Source organism: Falco biarmicus, chromosome 5 (genome assembly GCF_023638135.1).
Source record: "Falco biarmicus isolate bFalBia1 chromosome 5, bFalBia1.pri, whole genome shotgun sequence".
Taxonomy (NCBI): domain Eukaryota; kingdom Metazoa; phylum Chordata; class Aves; order Falconiformes; family Falconidae; genus Falco; species Falco biarmicus.
Window position 1 is genome coordinate 22,760,525 of NC_079292.1, and position 16,792 is coordinate 22,777,316.

Consider the following 16,792-nt stretch of genomic DNA (forward strand, 5'->3'; position numbering starts at 1 on the left):
GAGTATAAACCTCTTCTGATTTCTTTTTTGCTCTCATCATACATAAAGATTGAGTAATTTACCTCAAAGTACAGTGGGCCCTGTCACGGTTCCTTGCATGGTAGAGGGGAGCTCGAAGTACTTTGGCTCTGAGCCTGAAGAGTTGTCACACTGCCCTGATCCCTGCCCACAGACAGCCAGGAGGAATGCTGGGGTCAGAGCAAGGCTAAACCCAGTGCCCACAGTGCCTCACTGGAGGCTGCAGAAAAGTTCGGTTTATCATTCAGAAGCTGTAACTTCAGGGTATCTTAGCTCTCTGATACAAATCAAGAGTGCAGAAAGGTCTGTGAAAAACTGATCACTTTTTATTTATTGGCTGAGCAGAAAAATAAGACAAAAAAAATCATTGCAGGTCAACCTGAAGTAAACAATGACTGGGATTTTTTTTGCCTTTGTTCTTGGTTTTTATACAGGAGAGCTGTTTCTTTTTTAAGTCTTGAGTGAAGTTTGAAAGCAAACCAAAAATCTACTGGGGTAAACCAAAATATTTTATTTTGTCTTCAAGAGATTGTTTTTCCTGGATTAATTGGACACAACTGCTTCCGTCGTAACCAAAGAAATTTTAAAAGGAATTGTCTTTCCAAATAGAAAAAATGATCAAAACCTATTTCAAAAATATCATATCTTACCTGAACAAAACAAATCCCCCAAATCAGCAAAAAATGTCCAAAATACCCTGGCTCCAACCAGAAATCTCAGCTCTGGTTAAAGAAGTTTCCACTCCAATCCTTCACCCAGTTAGTACGCTTAGAGAAAGGGAGACTGAAGCAAACCCTTAACTCGTCACCAAATGCAGCCTGATGTCCATGGTGTCATTGTTTACTCTCCAATGCTTGCAGTCTACAGGAGGAAAGGCAGAAACTCTTTATCCAGAGCCACCTCAAAGCTTCTCAGTAATACAGGCAAAGCTGAGTTTTGTCACTGCAAGAAGAAAAGAGGCCAAGGCCAGGCTGGGCAGTTTTCACAAGAGGAAGGGGATGGGTAGGAAGCAAAGGCTGGGGGGAGACCTGGAGTGCCAGTCTTCTCGCTTCTCCTGCCTCCAAGGAATTGGCAGGGTCAGGAAGGGGCTTCCCTCTCCCCAGCAGTGCCACCTCCACACACATACCAACCCCTCCTTCAGGGGCAACAACGGCAAGCCAGGTAACAGCTCCACCATGGCCTACAACTGGCTGGAAAGCAGAGTACCCTGAAAGACAGTGACTTTCTAGTACGTTCCAATTTAAAATGTGGAAGGAGGCAAGGAGAGGAATGGACTGTGTCTAACACCAACATTCTCAGAGGTCACATGCCTTTTATTCAGGCAAACACACATCCACACAACCTCACTTTGGCTTTTAGGTGCTGTTAGAGCACCAGCCTCATAGCACATGGGACCTTAGAGTATTCTTCCTGATGAGGTCCAGCTCTATACATCCAGAGAAATAACCAAAAGGCAGTGGCAGCTTATGGTCAGCTCAGTTCTCCTGTCCTCTCTGTTCCTGCTGCACAAATTGAGCAAAGGCACATCCAACCAGGTGACCGGGGATGCCACCATACATGTGACACACTGTATATTTTAGGATGAACCTGACCTCCTTTTATTTCTGTTCCTATATCCTTACATGTTTGCCAAAGCATCACAGTTCACAAGCATTCAAAAGCAGCAAGAAATAAAAAGGGGATTCAGTGAAAGCAGTATACAAGGGGAAAGGCGAAGAGAGACCACCACCAAAGATAAGCAGAACTTCCCAAGATTTCTCTTGAGGATATCATTCCCTGGTTTATTACCTCGAATAGTTATTTGAGGCCTCCATGTCTCATGATATGGACCAACCAGCAGCATTCCTCACCAGGGAAGAAATGTCATCCCCATTGGCATGTCAGCACCAATTGTAGCTGGTTTTACTCTTACATTGAAGCATTTGTGTTGGCCACTGCTGGAGATGAGTCAACATCTCATCTCCAGTCAACCTCCAACACGGCATCAACGGCAACATCTGCTGCTATCTTGTCTGCTCATAAAGTATCTCTATTTTATGGCCACTACTAGCTCTGGCAGAACAGATGAACCAAAACCACCAAAAACTGCAGACTTTCCCTTTACTAACGGAGTCCCAGAACCTCTTTTGCAAGAGCAAATAGTCAAACTCTTTCTTTGAACAAAATGACAGCTTCTTGAAGCTACTCAATGACTTCCTCCTGTGGCTCTAAGACACTTAAATGTTCCCCAAACCTAGACTCTTAATCAATTATATTATATATCACAAACATCAACCAACATAATCAGAGTCAAGATAGAATACATTCATTGCACATTTCCCTGCTAGCAAGCACTGTCAAAGCTGAGACAATAACATTCTGCTAATTTGCCAATAATATATACAGAAACACTACTAAAATGTGCTTAATCCTCAAAGAGATTCAGTTGTCTCACTCCAGATTTCAAAGAAAAGCATGCAAATGCAGCAATAATATGCATTCAGTTCAATCAAGTGAACGCATAACAGACTGATTCACATTGTTTTATGGCATTAAATAACAGCTTCTGATGTGATTCCATGTGGGAGAAAAGGGGGAGGTTGCTGCAAGTATATTTTGGCAGAGTACTAGAAGAGGTCACAGACAGCTGATTTCTTAATGAACTGTTAAAGGCTTTGAAAATTTGCCTCTTATGGGAAAATGGAAACTTCTCCTCTTACCACATATTTAACAGAGGAATAGAATAGCATAAGTCAACTAAAATACGGCAATTTTAACCTGCTTAATTGTTGGGAAATGCAATTTTCTTATTTTAAGATTAAAAAACTCTACAGTATTGGGTTTATCCCACTATGTCAGTACTGCATAGGTATGCTATTAGATTGCCCAGAAGGATTTTCAGCAATACCATGACAAACCATTTGGAAGCAGACCTGAGAAGGGTCATACAGCAAAGTCTGTCAGAGCTGACAAAAAATTGTCACTCTGCTTTATTTGGAAAATAAAAGGGAAAGAGAAGGGAAACAAACAAACCCTCTGTGGCATTACTCAAATTAAATGTAATTCATAAAAATTAAGACATTGTGACATTACAGAGATAGGGGTCCAGTGATGACAGAAGAAGTGATGTTCTGGGGAATTAACTGTAATTATAGTTTGGAAAACATAGGGAGAAAGAAGGGAAAAAAATTAAAGGGGATGTAGACAGATGCAATTTGATAGCAGTAAAAGCTCTAGCCGACACTGCAGACCTGCAATGTTCAGGAAAGGCTGCAGTCCCACCAAACATCTCAAGTCCAACATTTCAAATATATTTTCACTTTATTTTATGAATGCCCATCAGATAAATATCTTTGATGCTACAGCACACTAGTTGAATAAAAATCAACAACATAAAAACCCTCCTCATAAAAGATCCAAGAAGTGAAATCCCAAAGCCATAACCATTTACTCCGTGAGCATATAATCTCTGACAACCACATATAAATGACATCATGACAACAAATACAACGTACAATAATAAGTGTGCAATGGTACAAAATATACAAAAAGGAATGTGTATTTAATATACATTCAACAATACCCCATAAAAATCTTTGTTGGGAAAGTGAAGTGCCTTTTCAAGGACAACAAAAAATGTACACCACTTCAGTTAAGATGCCTGAAGTATGTCCCATCAAAAGAGTAAAGCCTGTGTTCTTTGACTGGAAGATATAAAATAACTGAGCTGAAATTTCCCTAAAGAAAAAAAAATAATCTAAACTTCATAAATTGTTGTCCACATCTATAGTATAATAAAATATTTAGAGTGCAGAAAATTCAGTTTAATTTAAATTTTACTTAAAAGTGGGCCCTCTTTTATTGATAGATCTAGCTCAGTGATACAAAATCAAAAATCTATATTCCTTACAGTAAAAAGACCATTTCTGCCCATGTGTCTTTTCTGGTTTTGATGCATTCCACAATTCACATAATTCTGCTATAATGGAAATATGAGTCTGACCAGAGGTCAGTACAAGAATCATTCCTCATTTTCTCCTGGCTCTATACAAGTCTTGCATAATTTCACTCAAATATTTTTTTTGCCTAAGTTTCAGCTTCCTTTGAGTCTGGACTCAATGGGAATTTCAGGAAATTATTACTGTGGATATTATGAAGATCACATGCTTATAATGTGGCTGGTTTTATGAAAAAGTCCACCTAGCCTCCACTTTTCAAGGCACCAGTTTGTGCCCTTCTTCCAAAGCAGGTACTTGCACTGACAGCAGAAAGCATTTAGATGCTGTGCTGAGCTGGTACTTAACCCACACTCAGCTCTGCTGGGCATCCATCCTCATTCCTTGCGTGGGTCCAGGAATAAAGGTAGCTGAGTATTTCTAATAAGCCTCCCAGTCGACAAAGCTTACCCCTGATTTCCAGAAGTAGAGACCTTTGCTTTACCTCTAGAATGCAGGCTTTATTGGTTTGCACCCCAGGGAAAGGTGACTACTGGCATCCCAAGGGAGGGAACTGAAACTGCCAACAATCTCTCTTGAAAGGACAAGCTTCCACAGAGAGGAACAAGTACAACTTGCACTATAGGTATCACTTTCCTTCTCTTTGTAGAGTTTGAGCCTGTTAAAGCCTATAACCTCATGGGCCCAGGCCTACAATTCATACAACAGTAGTTAACACATTCAAATTTAATAGCTCCAGGTTTTACCCCGACCCCAACGGCCAAGACTCAGGCATCAGAATGGGTTCAACTTGAAGGTGCAACACCATGCCTCTTTTTTTTTTTTTTTTTTTTTTAGAGGCCAACATAGACAACCCAGCCCTTCAAAGCATCAAAATCAAAAGTATTTTCCAAAGTTCAAAACTCACCTGAGGCTCATTCCGAGTACCATTCACAATTTTGATTTTAAGAAAGACGCATAGTTTTGCTACTAAAGGACAATAAACAACCTTTGCAGGAGGTTTTGAGCCTCTCTGAAAATATTTTTTTTATGAATATGTGTAGAAGGAGTGATAGGAAATTAAAGGTACCTATAAATAATATGGCATGCCTGAGCAATGCCCAGGTGAATGCAAAAAAATTCATGTTATTTGCAGTATGTATATCTCTTCCTGAGTTGAATTTCATTCCCAGTATGGAATCCAAGCGTCTGCTTCTTTTTTGGCAAGGTACTCAATCACATGATAAGGCAATCCAATTTTCTGGTTTGCTTCCTGTCTTCTTTCCTTCTAAATGGCCAAGCATTTCTCACCAAGATCACCACTACAATGTGTGCCAGAATATGTTTAAAATATGGTCCTGTAAAAATAGAAATTAGGTTTGTTTCTTTGAAGGCAGCATTAACTCTTCATATATTCTGGGATCTTGAAGACTTCAGCTGAACAGATTCAAAATGATCTTCCTTTTCCTGCAATGGAAAACACAGGTTCCCATCAGCTGGGATTTCTCAAATTCACTCCAGCAGTTACTGCAGTCACTTCTTACTATCTCTAGAGCAGCCTTTGCCAAAGAACTCACTTTATTTCTACCAAAGTCATTAAGTGCACAATTTGACCCTTTATTTTTTAATAGCACTACTAATTCTCTAAAAATTTGCATAGTCAACAAAATTACTCCATACATATTGTTCATTTTATTTACTTTAGCAGGTATAGGGAAAGTTTGCATTTCATACTTGTAGCATTGGACAGGTAAGTCAGAGCTGCAGAGTTGCAAGGTAATCATATCTGTGGTTATTATTACTTATTAATGTGTTTCCTACAATAAATAAAAAGTTTGGAGCTAGGTTGGTGAATGTGAACACCACTACCTCTCTCCTGGATTCCCATCCCAACTCCTCTGGGAGACCCACAGGACAAAAAGAGTCTACATATACTCTGCATCTTAAAAATCAGGCCTGGAGGGTTGAGTTTGCTCTCTGTCTTTTATTTGCTGGGTGACAGCCTAGACCAACTGGCCAGCAGGCATCAGGGTGAGAAGTGTGGATGTGCACGTTACTGCCGGTGTGAACAACCCAATGGTCCATGCAAAAGCAATGAATGAAGGAGCCCTAGTAAAACTACTCACTAGAAAATGCCATTGCTTGCTTCATGTACCTATCTTTTATACTCATTGATGTACAAACTATGTTAAACTAACTTCATGATCGGATTGATTCTTGAAGCCATCTGACTCAGATCAGGACAGCCTAGCGCAGGTATGAGAAGGAGCAGCAGAGAAAATTGTGCTAGCCTACTGCAGAGTGCATAACACTTGTTCTGGAGGACCTGCTATTCTTACGCTGGAGACAACAAATGGAACTAGAACAGCCTCCAAACTGAAGTAGGTTCATAGTATTTAACTTCCATATTCCCATTAAAAATAACAGTCTTTTCTTTAATTTCTTTCTATATTACAGGCCTAGCCCTGAATTCCTTGGGTACTCAAAACTGTAAACAGCTTCATGAGATGTTTTGCTTCATAGAAATGCCATTACCTGAAGCTTGAACATATAGTTAGGATACTTCAGATTTTTCTTTATCTCTTAGTTTACACTTTTGCTCTTTTTCTATATATATTTTTTCCATATTTTACATGCATATGCAGCAGGAGATGAATTTCCTCATCTTTTGCATAAACGAAAACTGATGCTTATTTGTTTTGGAGAAATATATATTAAATTCCAGTTATCTACAGGGATACAGGACATGGAGTTCAGTAAGCTAATGAGGTACTGGAAGCTGAGTCTGCCAGCTATGATTATCTAGTAGGAAAAAAGGAACCAGCTTAGAAATATCTGACAGGCTTGTTTAAAAAGGAAAGATTACTCAGGGAGCCTGCTACAATGGACCCAGGAACTTTAGAAAACTCATTTTGAGTCCAAATAGGCACTGAAGTGGTCTGAATACTAAAGTACTAAAGCTTACTTTAAAGAGAGGAAAAAAACCAACAACCAGCTTTTCATAGAACCATAGAAACGTAGAATGGTTTGGGTTGGAAGGGGCCATCTGGTTCCACCCCCCTGCCATGGGTAGGGACACCTTCCACTAGACCAGGTTGCTCCCAGCCCCGTCCAACCTGGCCTTGAGCACCCCCAGGGATGGGGCACCCACAGCTGCTCTGGGCAGCCTCTGCCAGTGCCTCACCACCCTCACAGTAAAGAATTTCTTCCCAGTATCCAATCTAAATCTCCCCTCTTTCAGGTTAAAGCCATTCCCCCTTGTCCTGTCGCTGCAGGCCCCTGTAAAACGTCCCTCCCCAGCTTTCTTGCCGGCCCCTTTAGGTACTGGGAGCTGCTCCAAGGTCTCCCCGGAGCCTTCTCTGCTCCAGGCTGAACCACCCCAGCTCTCCCAGCCTGGCCTCACAGCAGAGGGGCTCCAGCCCTCTGAGCATCTCCACGGCCTCCTCTGGGCTCGCTCTAACACTCTCCCATGCTCTCATCTCTACATTTCTAATCAGGAAGGAGACAGTGGTGGGTGCTGCAAACAGAGTCAGCAAAGCTTTAACACCGATCAGGGGTACAGCAAAACATGACCCTCACCAGCAGCACTGGTCATGACACTGCCAGCCAAGCCATTTCATGGACAAAAAACATCACCAGTGTTTCAAAGTCATTCCCTATAGGATTCAAAATGGAATCAACTTAATTTTTTTGCAACACCACCACAAAATTTGATGTGATATAATTTTATTTACATTTGCATTATTCTCAATATTGAATTAAGAATTAATATTGAATTTCTGCCCTTTTCCAGAAGGAACAAAATTGATTTTGCAAAACAAATAGTCAGGCTGGGGTCAAGGGGAAGTTCCACATCTTAGCTATGTAATGGCAACTTTTCCTAGGTGGGAGATCTGGGGAGCAGGTAGCATGGAAAGAGGACAACAGTCTAATAAAAAAAAAAATAAAAGAAGAAAAAGAAGAGAAAGTAGGGGAAAAGAAACGAGGTGCCCTGGTTTTTATTACATTGCACTCAACCACAGAAAGGACTACGAGATAAAAATAAAAAAATCTCAAAATGCAACATTCTGAAATATTTGGACAAGAAAAAAGAGAGTGACTTTTAAAAATAATTTTTATTATGATCTTTTAAGAAGCCTTCCTATTTTGAAACAACCCACAGCAGCAAACTGTTTGAAATGTAAAAGGTCATCCACCTTTATCCTGTTTTTAATAGATGCCCCAGACGGCCTGCCTTAAAGACAACACTACTCTCCCCACAGACTTCAAGGCATTTGGAATAAAGACCAAAGCGCTTGTGGAATCTGCCATGACGGTCCTCTGTTTCTCCCCTCAGAAATGTTCAAAAGACACCAAAAATCTTTGTGCTATGAATTCAGACATGCAACAACCCATATCACACGTGCTGCAGAAAAACCTTTTTGCTGTTGCTTCCCACTGAAATGGAGGAGGTTGCTGTACAGGGTAACAGGCTGTGGTTGATGCCTCCTCTTCAACTGAATCCCACAGTACCCTAAATGGTGGTTCACACGTCAGCCATGAAGCCAGCCCAGGTGATCTGCAAGGGGCTGGCGGGTGGCTAGCTTCCCAGTGTTAATTTTCTGTATCTATAATAGCTGTGTTTACCTCCGCCATGGAGGCATCTGGTAGGAATCTGGGCAGAGAGTTTCCCTAGCCATTAAGTGTTCTTTTTAGGTATCACCCATACAATAAAGAATGCCACTGAAACCTCTCTGCAGAAGAGGAAGCATTTACTCAATACTCTGCTACAATTCTTATCATTGTCCATACTGTGGATTTCAGCCGATCAGCTACAGACTGGGTGAAGTGTGCATGGGAGGCTGCACAGAACACCATGCAAATCAGCATCCCAGCCTCACCATGTCCAGTAACAAATAAAGGTAATAATTATTTTTAGTATTAATGGTAGTAATTACTACTCACCTTCGTTGCCAAGGACTTGAGCTTCCCCAGCAATGACTGCTTATTTGAATATACTATTTCTTCTTCATTATCTTCTCCTTCCATTATAGCACAGCTGTCAGCAGCTGGTAGCTCACACTCTTTTGAGTTCGCTGTCATCACTAATTTGGAATATTTATACTCCAGCCTGAAGATACAAAGCCAGACAGGCATAGATTTTTTTTACAAATATCCTGTATTCAAATTTTTGTAATTTAGATTATCTGCAGTCTTTCCACGTAGCTACTACTGAGGTACCTACTGGAAATTAGATACTTTTCAATCATCTAAAAACATGTAACCAAAACAGTATTAACAATACATCGAGCTCCTGCTCTCCAGATTAGTCCTCTACCCTTATAAAAGAGCCATGTTCTCCCAAAAGACCAGAAGTAGGCAAGTAGGTCGAGAGGATTTCTTGCAGGAAGAAGTGCGACCTGTGCTCAGGCTGGGGCAACAGCAGGTCTGACTTCAGCCTGTACCAGAATCTGCATCACACTTCTGTCCAAGGAGGCTATGGGGGACTGGAGAGCATGTGGAGAAGGCAGCAAGAGCTGGGGACTCTGAAGTCTGGATTAGGTGAAGCTGGATGTGCTATGGGGTGATGAAATCCCGTGGATGTGGAATCACATTTTGAAAGTTTATGCCATGAGATCTGGGAAACAAAGGACAATGGGGATGGGGAACAGTCAGTATGTTCATTCTGAGAAACAGGGAGCTTCCGGATGCATACCAGATGTGTCCTGCCAAAACAGACCTAAGCAATACAGGGTCAAGAACCTTATTTTAACCCAGTTGAAAGGGCCTAATTAGATTGGATAGATATCCTTTTGGTCTTCAGACCTTGAGGGAAACCGTGTTGCTTCAGGACCTAAGGTCAACTTTAAACTCTCAGCTAAAATTTCCTGTTGGGAAATTATGCCATAACAAATTACTGTGGATTTTCTATACTTTCCTCACTAGTATTTTCGATAGCCACTGTCAGCAGAAGAAACCTCAACTTGGTGGATAAACAGACTGATCCAACATGGTATTTCTCATCAACTTTGTCATAAGGTCAGATCCATGAAATGTATTTCTGTTCACTACACCAAGCTTTTAGCTTACTTTAAAATGGAACACAATTTGCAGTACTTACTTTTGGTTCTTCTTCCAAAAATAGCAAGTCAAGGCTATGAGCAGAACAGCTGTGAAAGCACCAACACCAGCTCCAACTTTTAGCCAAAAATCCACTGTTTCACAAGTGCTGGTCCTTTTTTCTGGCAAAGGAACCCCTTTAATGCAATGCTTTGGCTCATTCCATACGTACAAGGTTTCCTTTCAAACAGAAAACACCAAAAAGTGAGCTGCTTGTAGGAAAAGAGAACTACTTAAAGTTGAAGAAAACAGGGTGTTTTGAGGTAGAAACATTAGATATTTTTTCAATGAAAGCAAATCAAAACATGTACTTAAGGTTTTCAGACTCCAGGCGGAGTCATACTGTCTATTAATTTGTCTCCTTGACTGTGCCTGCAGGTTCAGAGGTGGCAAAAAGATTTCCCCTTCCCTATTGTTCTTCACCTGGCACAGTACAGGCTGATCAGCAATTGCGAATGTGTTGTGCCTGCATTGGAGCTGTTGACAGTTCTGAGCCTGTGCAAAACAACTTCCTAATATTTGACTAGAGAAGGCAGCAGCAAAAAATTGCAAGGAAGGATGAATTTCTGACCTGAAATTCTGAATCCTCTCCCAGCCTACCCCTGATGTTTGTGGCTATTAAAGGATTGAAGTCCTTTGGACACTCTACCCTTCACAAATAACTTGCCTGCATGTGTGAATCCATACAGGAGCCATGCCACCATGGGCACGAATATCCCTGAGTCTCAACACAGCATCTCACCAGTAAGACTTGCAGGTCAGCTCAGAGCCTGGACTGAGATGTCCCAACTCCACCTGCACTTATGTATCAATTTGCATAAGGAATTTCAACAGAGTCCAAGTTATACCCAAATGAACCCATCTGACTTGGAGACATGGGTCCTGTACCTGAAATCCTTTTTTGCAGGCTCCCTCAATCTCGTGGTAGTCTTGCTCTGTGCAGAGAGGGCAAGCTTCTGCACTTTCCCATACAAAGTAGAAAGTGCATCCATCGCAGGTGCCTGCAGGGCATAAGCTAGGAGGAGAACAAAGCTTAGTTATCACTTATGAAATGCTCTGGGGTTTGCATCCTCACTCCACACTCTGCTGCTGAAGATTGGCAAAGGCGAGTATGAAAAATGGGTAAACATCCACCTAGCCTGGAACAATCCAGGGGAAGAATTTTTCCCAGTTTGTAAAATGCTTTCTCAAGTGAAAACAGACATTGGGCTGCCAGAGGTCTAAAATAACCATTCGGTTCCTGGGAGTGAGTGCTACTCACGCACCTACGCAGAAGAGAGAGAAAGAAGCACACTTTGGAGACCAGCAGAACTGCTCCAACACTTCACCAGCATGGTCTAGGCCAGCATGCAACTCTGTCAATCTTTTCCTGCGCTGGGGGACTGCTCCACATGAATGCTGCTATCTGGTTCCTTCTGTTGTTCTAATGATGTCTGGGTGCTTTCGTCCATATGGAATGGACTTGTCCTGTCATGGTTAGTTACTAGAAGGATGTTCATCAGTTAATAAAGAAATAACAGCTTCTCTTAGTCTAAGAAAGACTAATGGCCCTACTTTGTATTCTGCCTGCAGAAGGAAGTTGTACTGGCAATGGCAGGACATTCACACAGCTTTTGTTACTGACAATTACATCAGGTCTAACAGCAGCAGTGGCCAAAAGTCCATGTGAGAAGCGAGGTCATGTAAATGTAAAATATATCCATACAGATTTTTTTTCTGTATCATCTGGAAATCTGTTATCCTGATCTGAAGGACTGAAAAATCCACAGCCCTAAAAGCCCGTTCTGGTTTATCCTGATTTGAGTAACTGACAACTGTCCTTACTGGATTATGGAACATTTTTTTCAATGTACATGGCAAGAGCATTGACAGACCTTTCTCCTCAACTGCTTTCATCTTGTACTGTAACTTCATATGATACTAAACACTATGTCTGGAGGATCAAGGAGTTACATGCAGCATTACCTGACATATATATCAGATACCTTGCCATCTGAAAATAGCTGTCTGTCTGCTGAGCTAATCAAAGAGGGCTAGGAAGGAAGAAGTCAACAAGAACTGAGATAAGGTACGTCCTGTTAGCTGTGTGCTGTTTCTGCCCATGCTCACACTTCTAAAATCGAGATAGGTTGCTCGTCCCTCACTACTGGTGAATTACCACAGCTCACATCGTGTTCGACCTGTAACACTGGAAGGACACCAGGAGGATTTCCACACGGCAGCTGATAGATAGTGGTTTGCTGCCCAGCATAATTTGTACTGTGTCAGGTCCCTAAGAAACTAGGGTAAGCACCTCCAAAGGCGTTCAAACATCAATCACTCATCCACCACCTGTGAAGCAGAAGTCTCTCTGCCTTCATTCAGGTGAGCATGGTTCACCCATCCCAAGAGGGACAGGGATCACAGAAGATCCCACACTTCACATGCTGCTAGCTTGTGGGAAGAGGACTTAACTTCTGGGGAGGAAGATGAGCAAGAGGGCTATCAGCACATTTATAGTAATGTCCAGATAAAATGGGCCTATTACAGCCAAAGAGGGGGGGTATTAGAGCCAAAGGGAACTTCTGAAGAATTACAGGGTATTGCTAAAGTGTAATAGAATTAATTGTTTTACTGCTTTTTCTCTGCAGCTTTTCTGGTGCAGGCATCAACTGGACTTTGGAACAAAGAAGTTTTTTGAAATTATCTGAATCAGAGTGAAGAGGGGGGGGGGAAAGTCAGCCAAATTAAACACAACTGTTACAAGGAGTCCAGGGTACAAACTAAAGTGATGAGACACATAAATAATCTAAAACTTGAACTAGACAGTCAGGGCTCATGTAAGCATCACAACAGTAGATTTCACAGTTCCTAGGACAGGTTGCTTTTTTTCAAAAAAATCACTTTGTCCACAGCCACTGCTGCAGATCAAGGAAGAATAACCACCTCTCAAAGTCCCAACTAGGCAGTTCTAATCAGGAGGCTAAAGATAAAAATAAGGAATTGAAATAAAGAAGAAATGGAGACAAGAAAACATCACTACATTTTCTTTTAGCTTTAAGCTTGGAACAACCTGCCCATGTTCTAATCTCTCATACCACACAGCCTAAATATCACACAGCATTTCCTCTGCTGGGAGGTGATGGACACACATGCCCTTCACCTAGGAGAAACGAATGAGACCTCCTGGGTGGCTAAGGATGGAGACAGCACTTCTCATTGCTGTTAAGTATACAATTACTAACAGGTTTTGTAAAAATAATCTGTGGAGAAAAGGCTTTTTGGCACAGCTACGATACAAATACTTAAATACCTGGGCACAGAAAGCTCTCCTTGGTCTGGTTTGCTGGGATTGCATCTCATTGTCACTACAGTTGCACGGCCATTTTCACAGGAGGTTGTCACCGTTGAAGACCTAATGTCAAGCAAGAGGAGAAATGCAATACGCTTCCACTACAGTAAATATATGTTGCTCTTTTGTAGGTCTCTGTCCATTTATGCAACTGCAATACTAAAGAAATACCCTTTACCACAGTGCTTTTGTCTTTGTCAGCTGGAAGAAAAAAAAAGGAGCAACAGAAGGTGGGTCAGTTTCACCACTTCATTTAAATCTCCAAGCGCTCTGAGATGCCACTCAGGGAACTGCCCCATTTTTTCCAGCTGGTTTGAATTCTGCTGGGTCAAGGAATAAATCTGCCCACAAAACAGAACAGAACAATTGCAAAAGAGAATCGCAGGTGCTGTAGTTGGTGTATTACTCTGCTGGAGAGTTTATGACAGTTCTCTCCTCACCTAGTAATCTGAGAACCGCACTGTCGCGAAGTAGCACAAGGCAAGGGGGATTAAAAAAATGGGCCTTATTCCAACACAACAGACATTGTAAGACAGGTTCATAACATAGTCAAAGTAGGGTCACTGGTGGGGGGGGTCAGTTTGCAGAATAATTTAGGTATTCACATATGCATAAAATGTTGATATCCAAAGTGCTATAGCCAATTAAGACCTATCACTAAAGCCAACACAATCTAGTGAGCCAATCAGTAGAACTAATATAGATATGTGCCTTAAGATAAGCTGAATACCCCCACAGGCTCCAGAGTCCAAGCTTAGAAACACAGTTCACATGAAGACACTGGCATGTAGACATCTTAATCAAGGTGATCTTTGAGCTACTTCTTACTCAAGCTGAGGTGTTCTTTTTATGAAGGAAAGTGAAGAACAGGAAAAGGACACTAGTAACTGTGCAGGTTGGAACAATTATTTTTAACCTTGATTAGTTCATTTTTGTAGCATCAAAGCAAAGACAAATGCATGTGAAAGAAAATATGCCTCAGGAAGTGGACATATCAAAGCCATATATGAGAAATTATGGAAAGGATGGAAAGTGACGCTGGCAGTGGCACCTGGATGAAGCAAAGCTCTGGTATCACTCTCTACAGATCAAGTATAATTTAGATTTGAATAAGTAATGTTTGCTGATTTCATAAGATATTCTTCAACATGCTAATCAATATCAGCCAGATACGGATTAAAGTGATAAAGATTAAAGGTGGATTAAAGATTTCCCCTCACAGTTTTACTTTCTTTTAAACAAATGAAGACATTTGACGTACCTATAAACAGTATTTTTTACCTACTTGTAAAAGAAATGTACATCAGGTATTTTGCTTGGAGAGGGAGGAAACATATCTGTCTTGATGCTGATATTTTCCAGTGTTGTTTCAACAGTAGCTCCTAAAATATGAGAAGGGGAAAAAAAAACAACAACAAAACCACCAAGCTAATAATGGATTTCTGAGGGGTTCACATACAGCATTTTCTCAGTCTGAAAGGTATGGGTCTCACTTAATAGCATTTAGTGACGTTACCATATGTTACACTTTCTTCTAACTAAACTACAGATTTTTACATTCCTTACACAGTCCTCACACATTCTGATTTCATCATATAGACATAACAAAAAAAATGACACCAGTGTAAATAAGTTTTACTCTTTTGTACAAATTTAAACCAATCACAGGGTATTACAGAATCATAAAATAATTTAGGTTGGGAAAGGATTGCTGAAGATATCTGATCCAACCAACTCTTCAAAGCATGTGCCTTGAATATATAAACCTAACACATCATAACCATGTAACACCCTGAGAAATATGCAGTACTGTGGGAGAAAAACGGAAAGATGCAAAAGATTCAGAAGGGTTATGGAGTTGTAGGCAATCCCTGATGGCACACTTTGGAACAAACGACAGTCTGGTGTGTAAAACAACACAGGTTACATGGGTCTACATGGATTTTGGAGAAGAGCTGAAAAAGAGGAAAATTCAAGTGACCAGACTTTTCAGAGATCCTTCCAACCCCATGAACCAAAGAAGACAGAAAATATTGGTGCTGCACTGCAACATTTCAGAAAAGTGAACTGTACAAATGGGTCAGGCTGCATCCTTCTAGTGAGGTGAAAAATTGGTAGAACAACAAGAAAAACTGGTAGCAGCCAGCAACTGGTGGGGAGAAGGAAAGACTGAAGAAAAGTTTCCACTTGTTCGTGCAGCAGTTGCAGACAGCCTAGCTGAATTCTTAAGACTTTGACTTGACTGACTCGACTGGCATTACATTTGGGAGGACGATTCACACAGCTGGAAAATCCATGTCTGGTTATAACCCTTTTAGGTAAATGTAATAGATAACGAAGGTGACAGTTTGCATTAGACACAACTACCTGAAGTAGGACAAGTCAGAGCCTGGGATTATGAAAGCACATGGATCAATGTGCTCATAAGATAGCTCAGGAGGGCTTGCAGGTGAGGCACAGCTACAGAGCATCACATCAACAGGCAGAACAAAATGAGCGGTGTCGCAGCAACCATCAGGACATCTGCAGAAAGATGTCACATCATTGCAGAGGGGCTTCTGTTCTGAGACCATACGCTGATGTCAGCAAGGACCATCATTTCCTTTCATCAAAGCAATTGCGTCGAATACAGAGTAACTTAAATTTGGGTTGCAACACAATGGACAGATATTAGTTACTCACTAAACTGGAAGATAATAGCTTCTAGGGACCTTATTATACTCAACAGAAGCAAAGAGAGAATATTCCCATCCAATATGCAGTACTGTAGAGAAGGTATCGCAAAGTGCAGTTTCTCAAAAATAAGAACACTAGAAGCAAAACCAAGTGTGAAAAACATAAGTCATTCTTCAGAGGATATTAATTATATGGCTAAAAGCCACAATGACTCTCTCAAGAATGACAATAGCTTTGACTAAGAGTCCACCTTGGATCAGAACAGCAGTAATAGAGCAATTCAGAAACAAACATTGGCACAAGCTTAATGGAGGGGGAATAAAGACTCAAATAAAATCAGAAGTCATGAGTTACAGAAAAATGATAATGGATGCTAAAGACTTCAGGGGAAAGTCTGTGTTTGGCAGCACTAGGAAATGTTTGGAGCTTTTTTAGAAATACTAGAAATAAAAGTACATCTTATGGATAGGAAGGGCAAACTTCAACCTTTCTAAAATTTAACAATTGTGATAAAGAAAAGGCAGTAGAAGAGTATGTTTCCAAATACAGAGAAAAGATATCAATCAGGACTATCTCCTTGTTTTTCCAAGACAATGACTGAACACCTCATTCCTTCAGTGGCAGGAGACGATACTGGCATTTATTTGGCATGAACACTTATAAACTAGAAAACCCATACTTCAGAGTGACCTTGAATAGAGCTTTTTAGTGATAGCAAAATGTCAAAAGACTGGTGGAGAGGGGATATGGTGAA

General features: G+C 41.0%; 1 protein-coding gene across 1 annotated transcript in view; it reads right to left on the bottom strand.

The window, feature by feature from the left end:
- Positions 1–3,287: 3,287 nt before the first annotated feature.
- ELAPOR2 (endosome-lysosome associated apoptosis and autophagy regulator family member 2) overlaps positions 3,288–16,792 on the bottom strand; it is a 103,683-nt gene continuing 90,178 nt past the window's right edge. Inside the window, exons 17-22 of the mRNA XM_056341557.1 lie at positions 14,648–14,744; positions 13,324–13,425; positions 10,920–11,046; positions 10,033–10,211; positions 8,877–9,042; positions 3,288–5,399 (exon numbers count right to left, since the gene is read on the bottom strand). Coding sequence (XP_056197532.1) covers positions 5,340–5,399; positions 8,877–9,042; positions 10,033–10,211; positions 10,920–11,046; positions 13,324–13,425; positions 14,648–14,744 — 731 coding nt within the window. The 3' untranslated portion in view covers positions 3,288–5,339. The remainder of the gene's footprint in view (positions 5,400–8,876; positions 9,043–10,032; positions 10,212–10,919; positions 11,047–13,323; positions 13,426–14,647; positions 14,745–16,792) is intronic.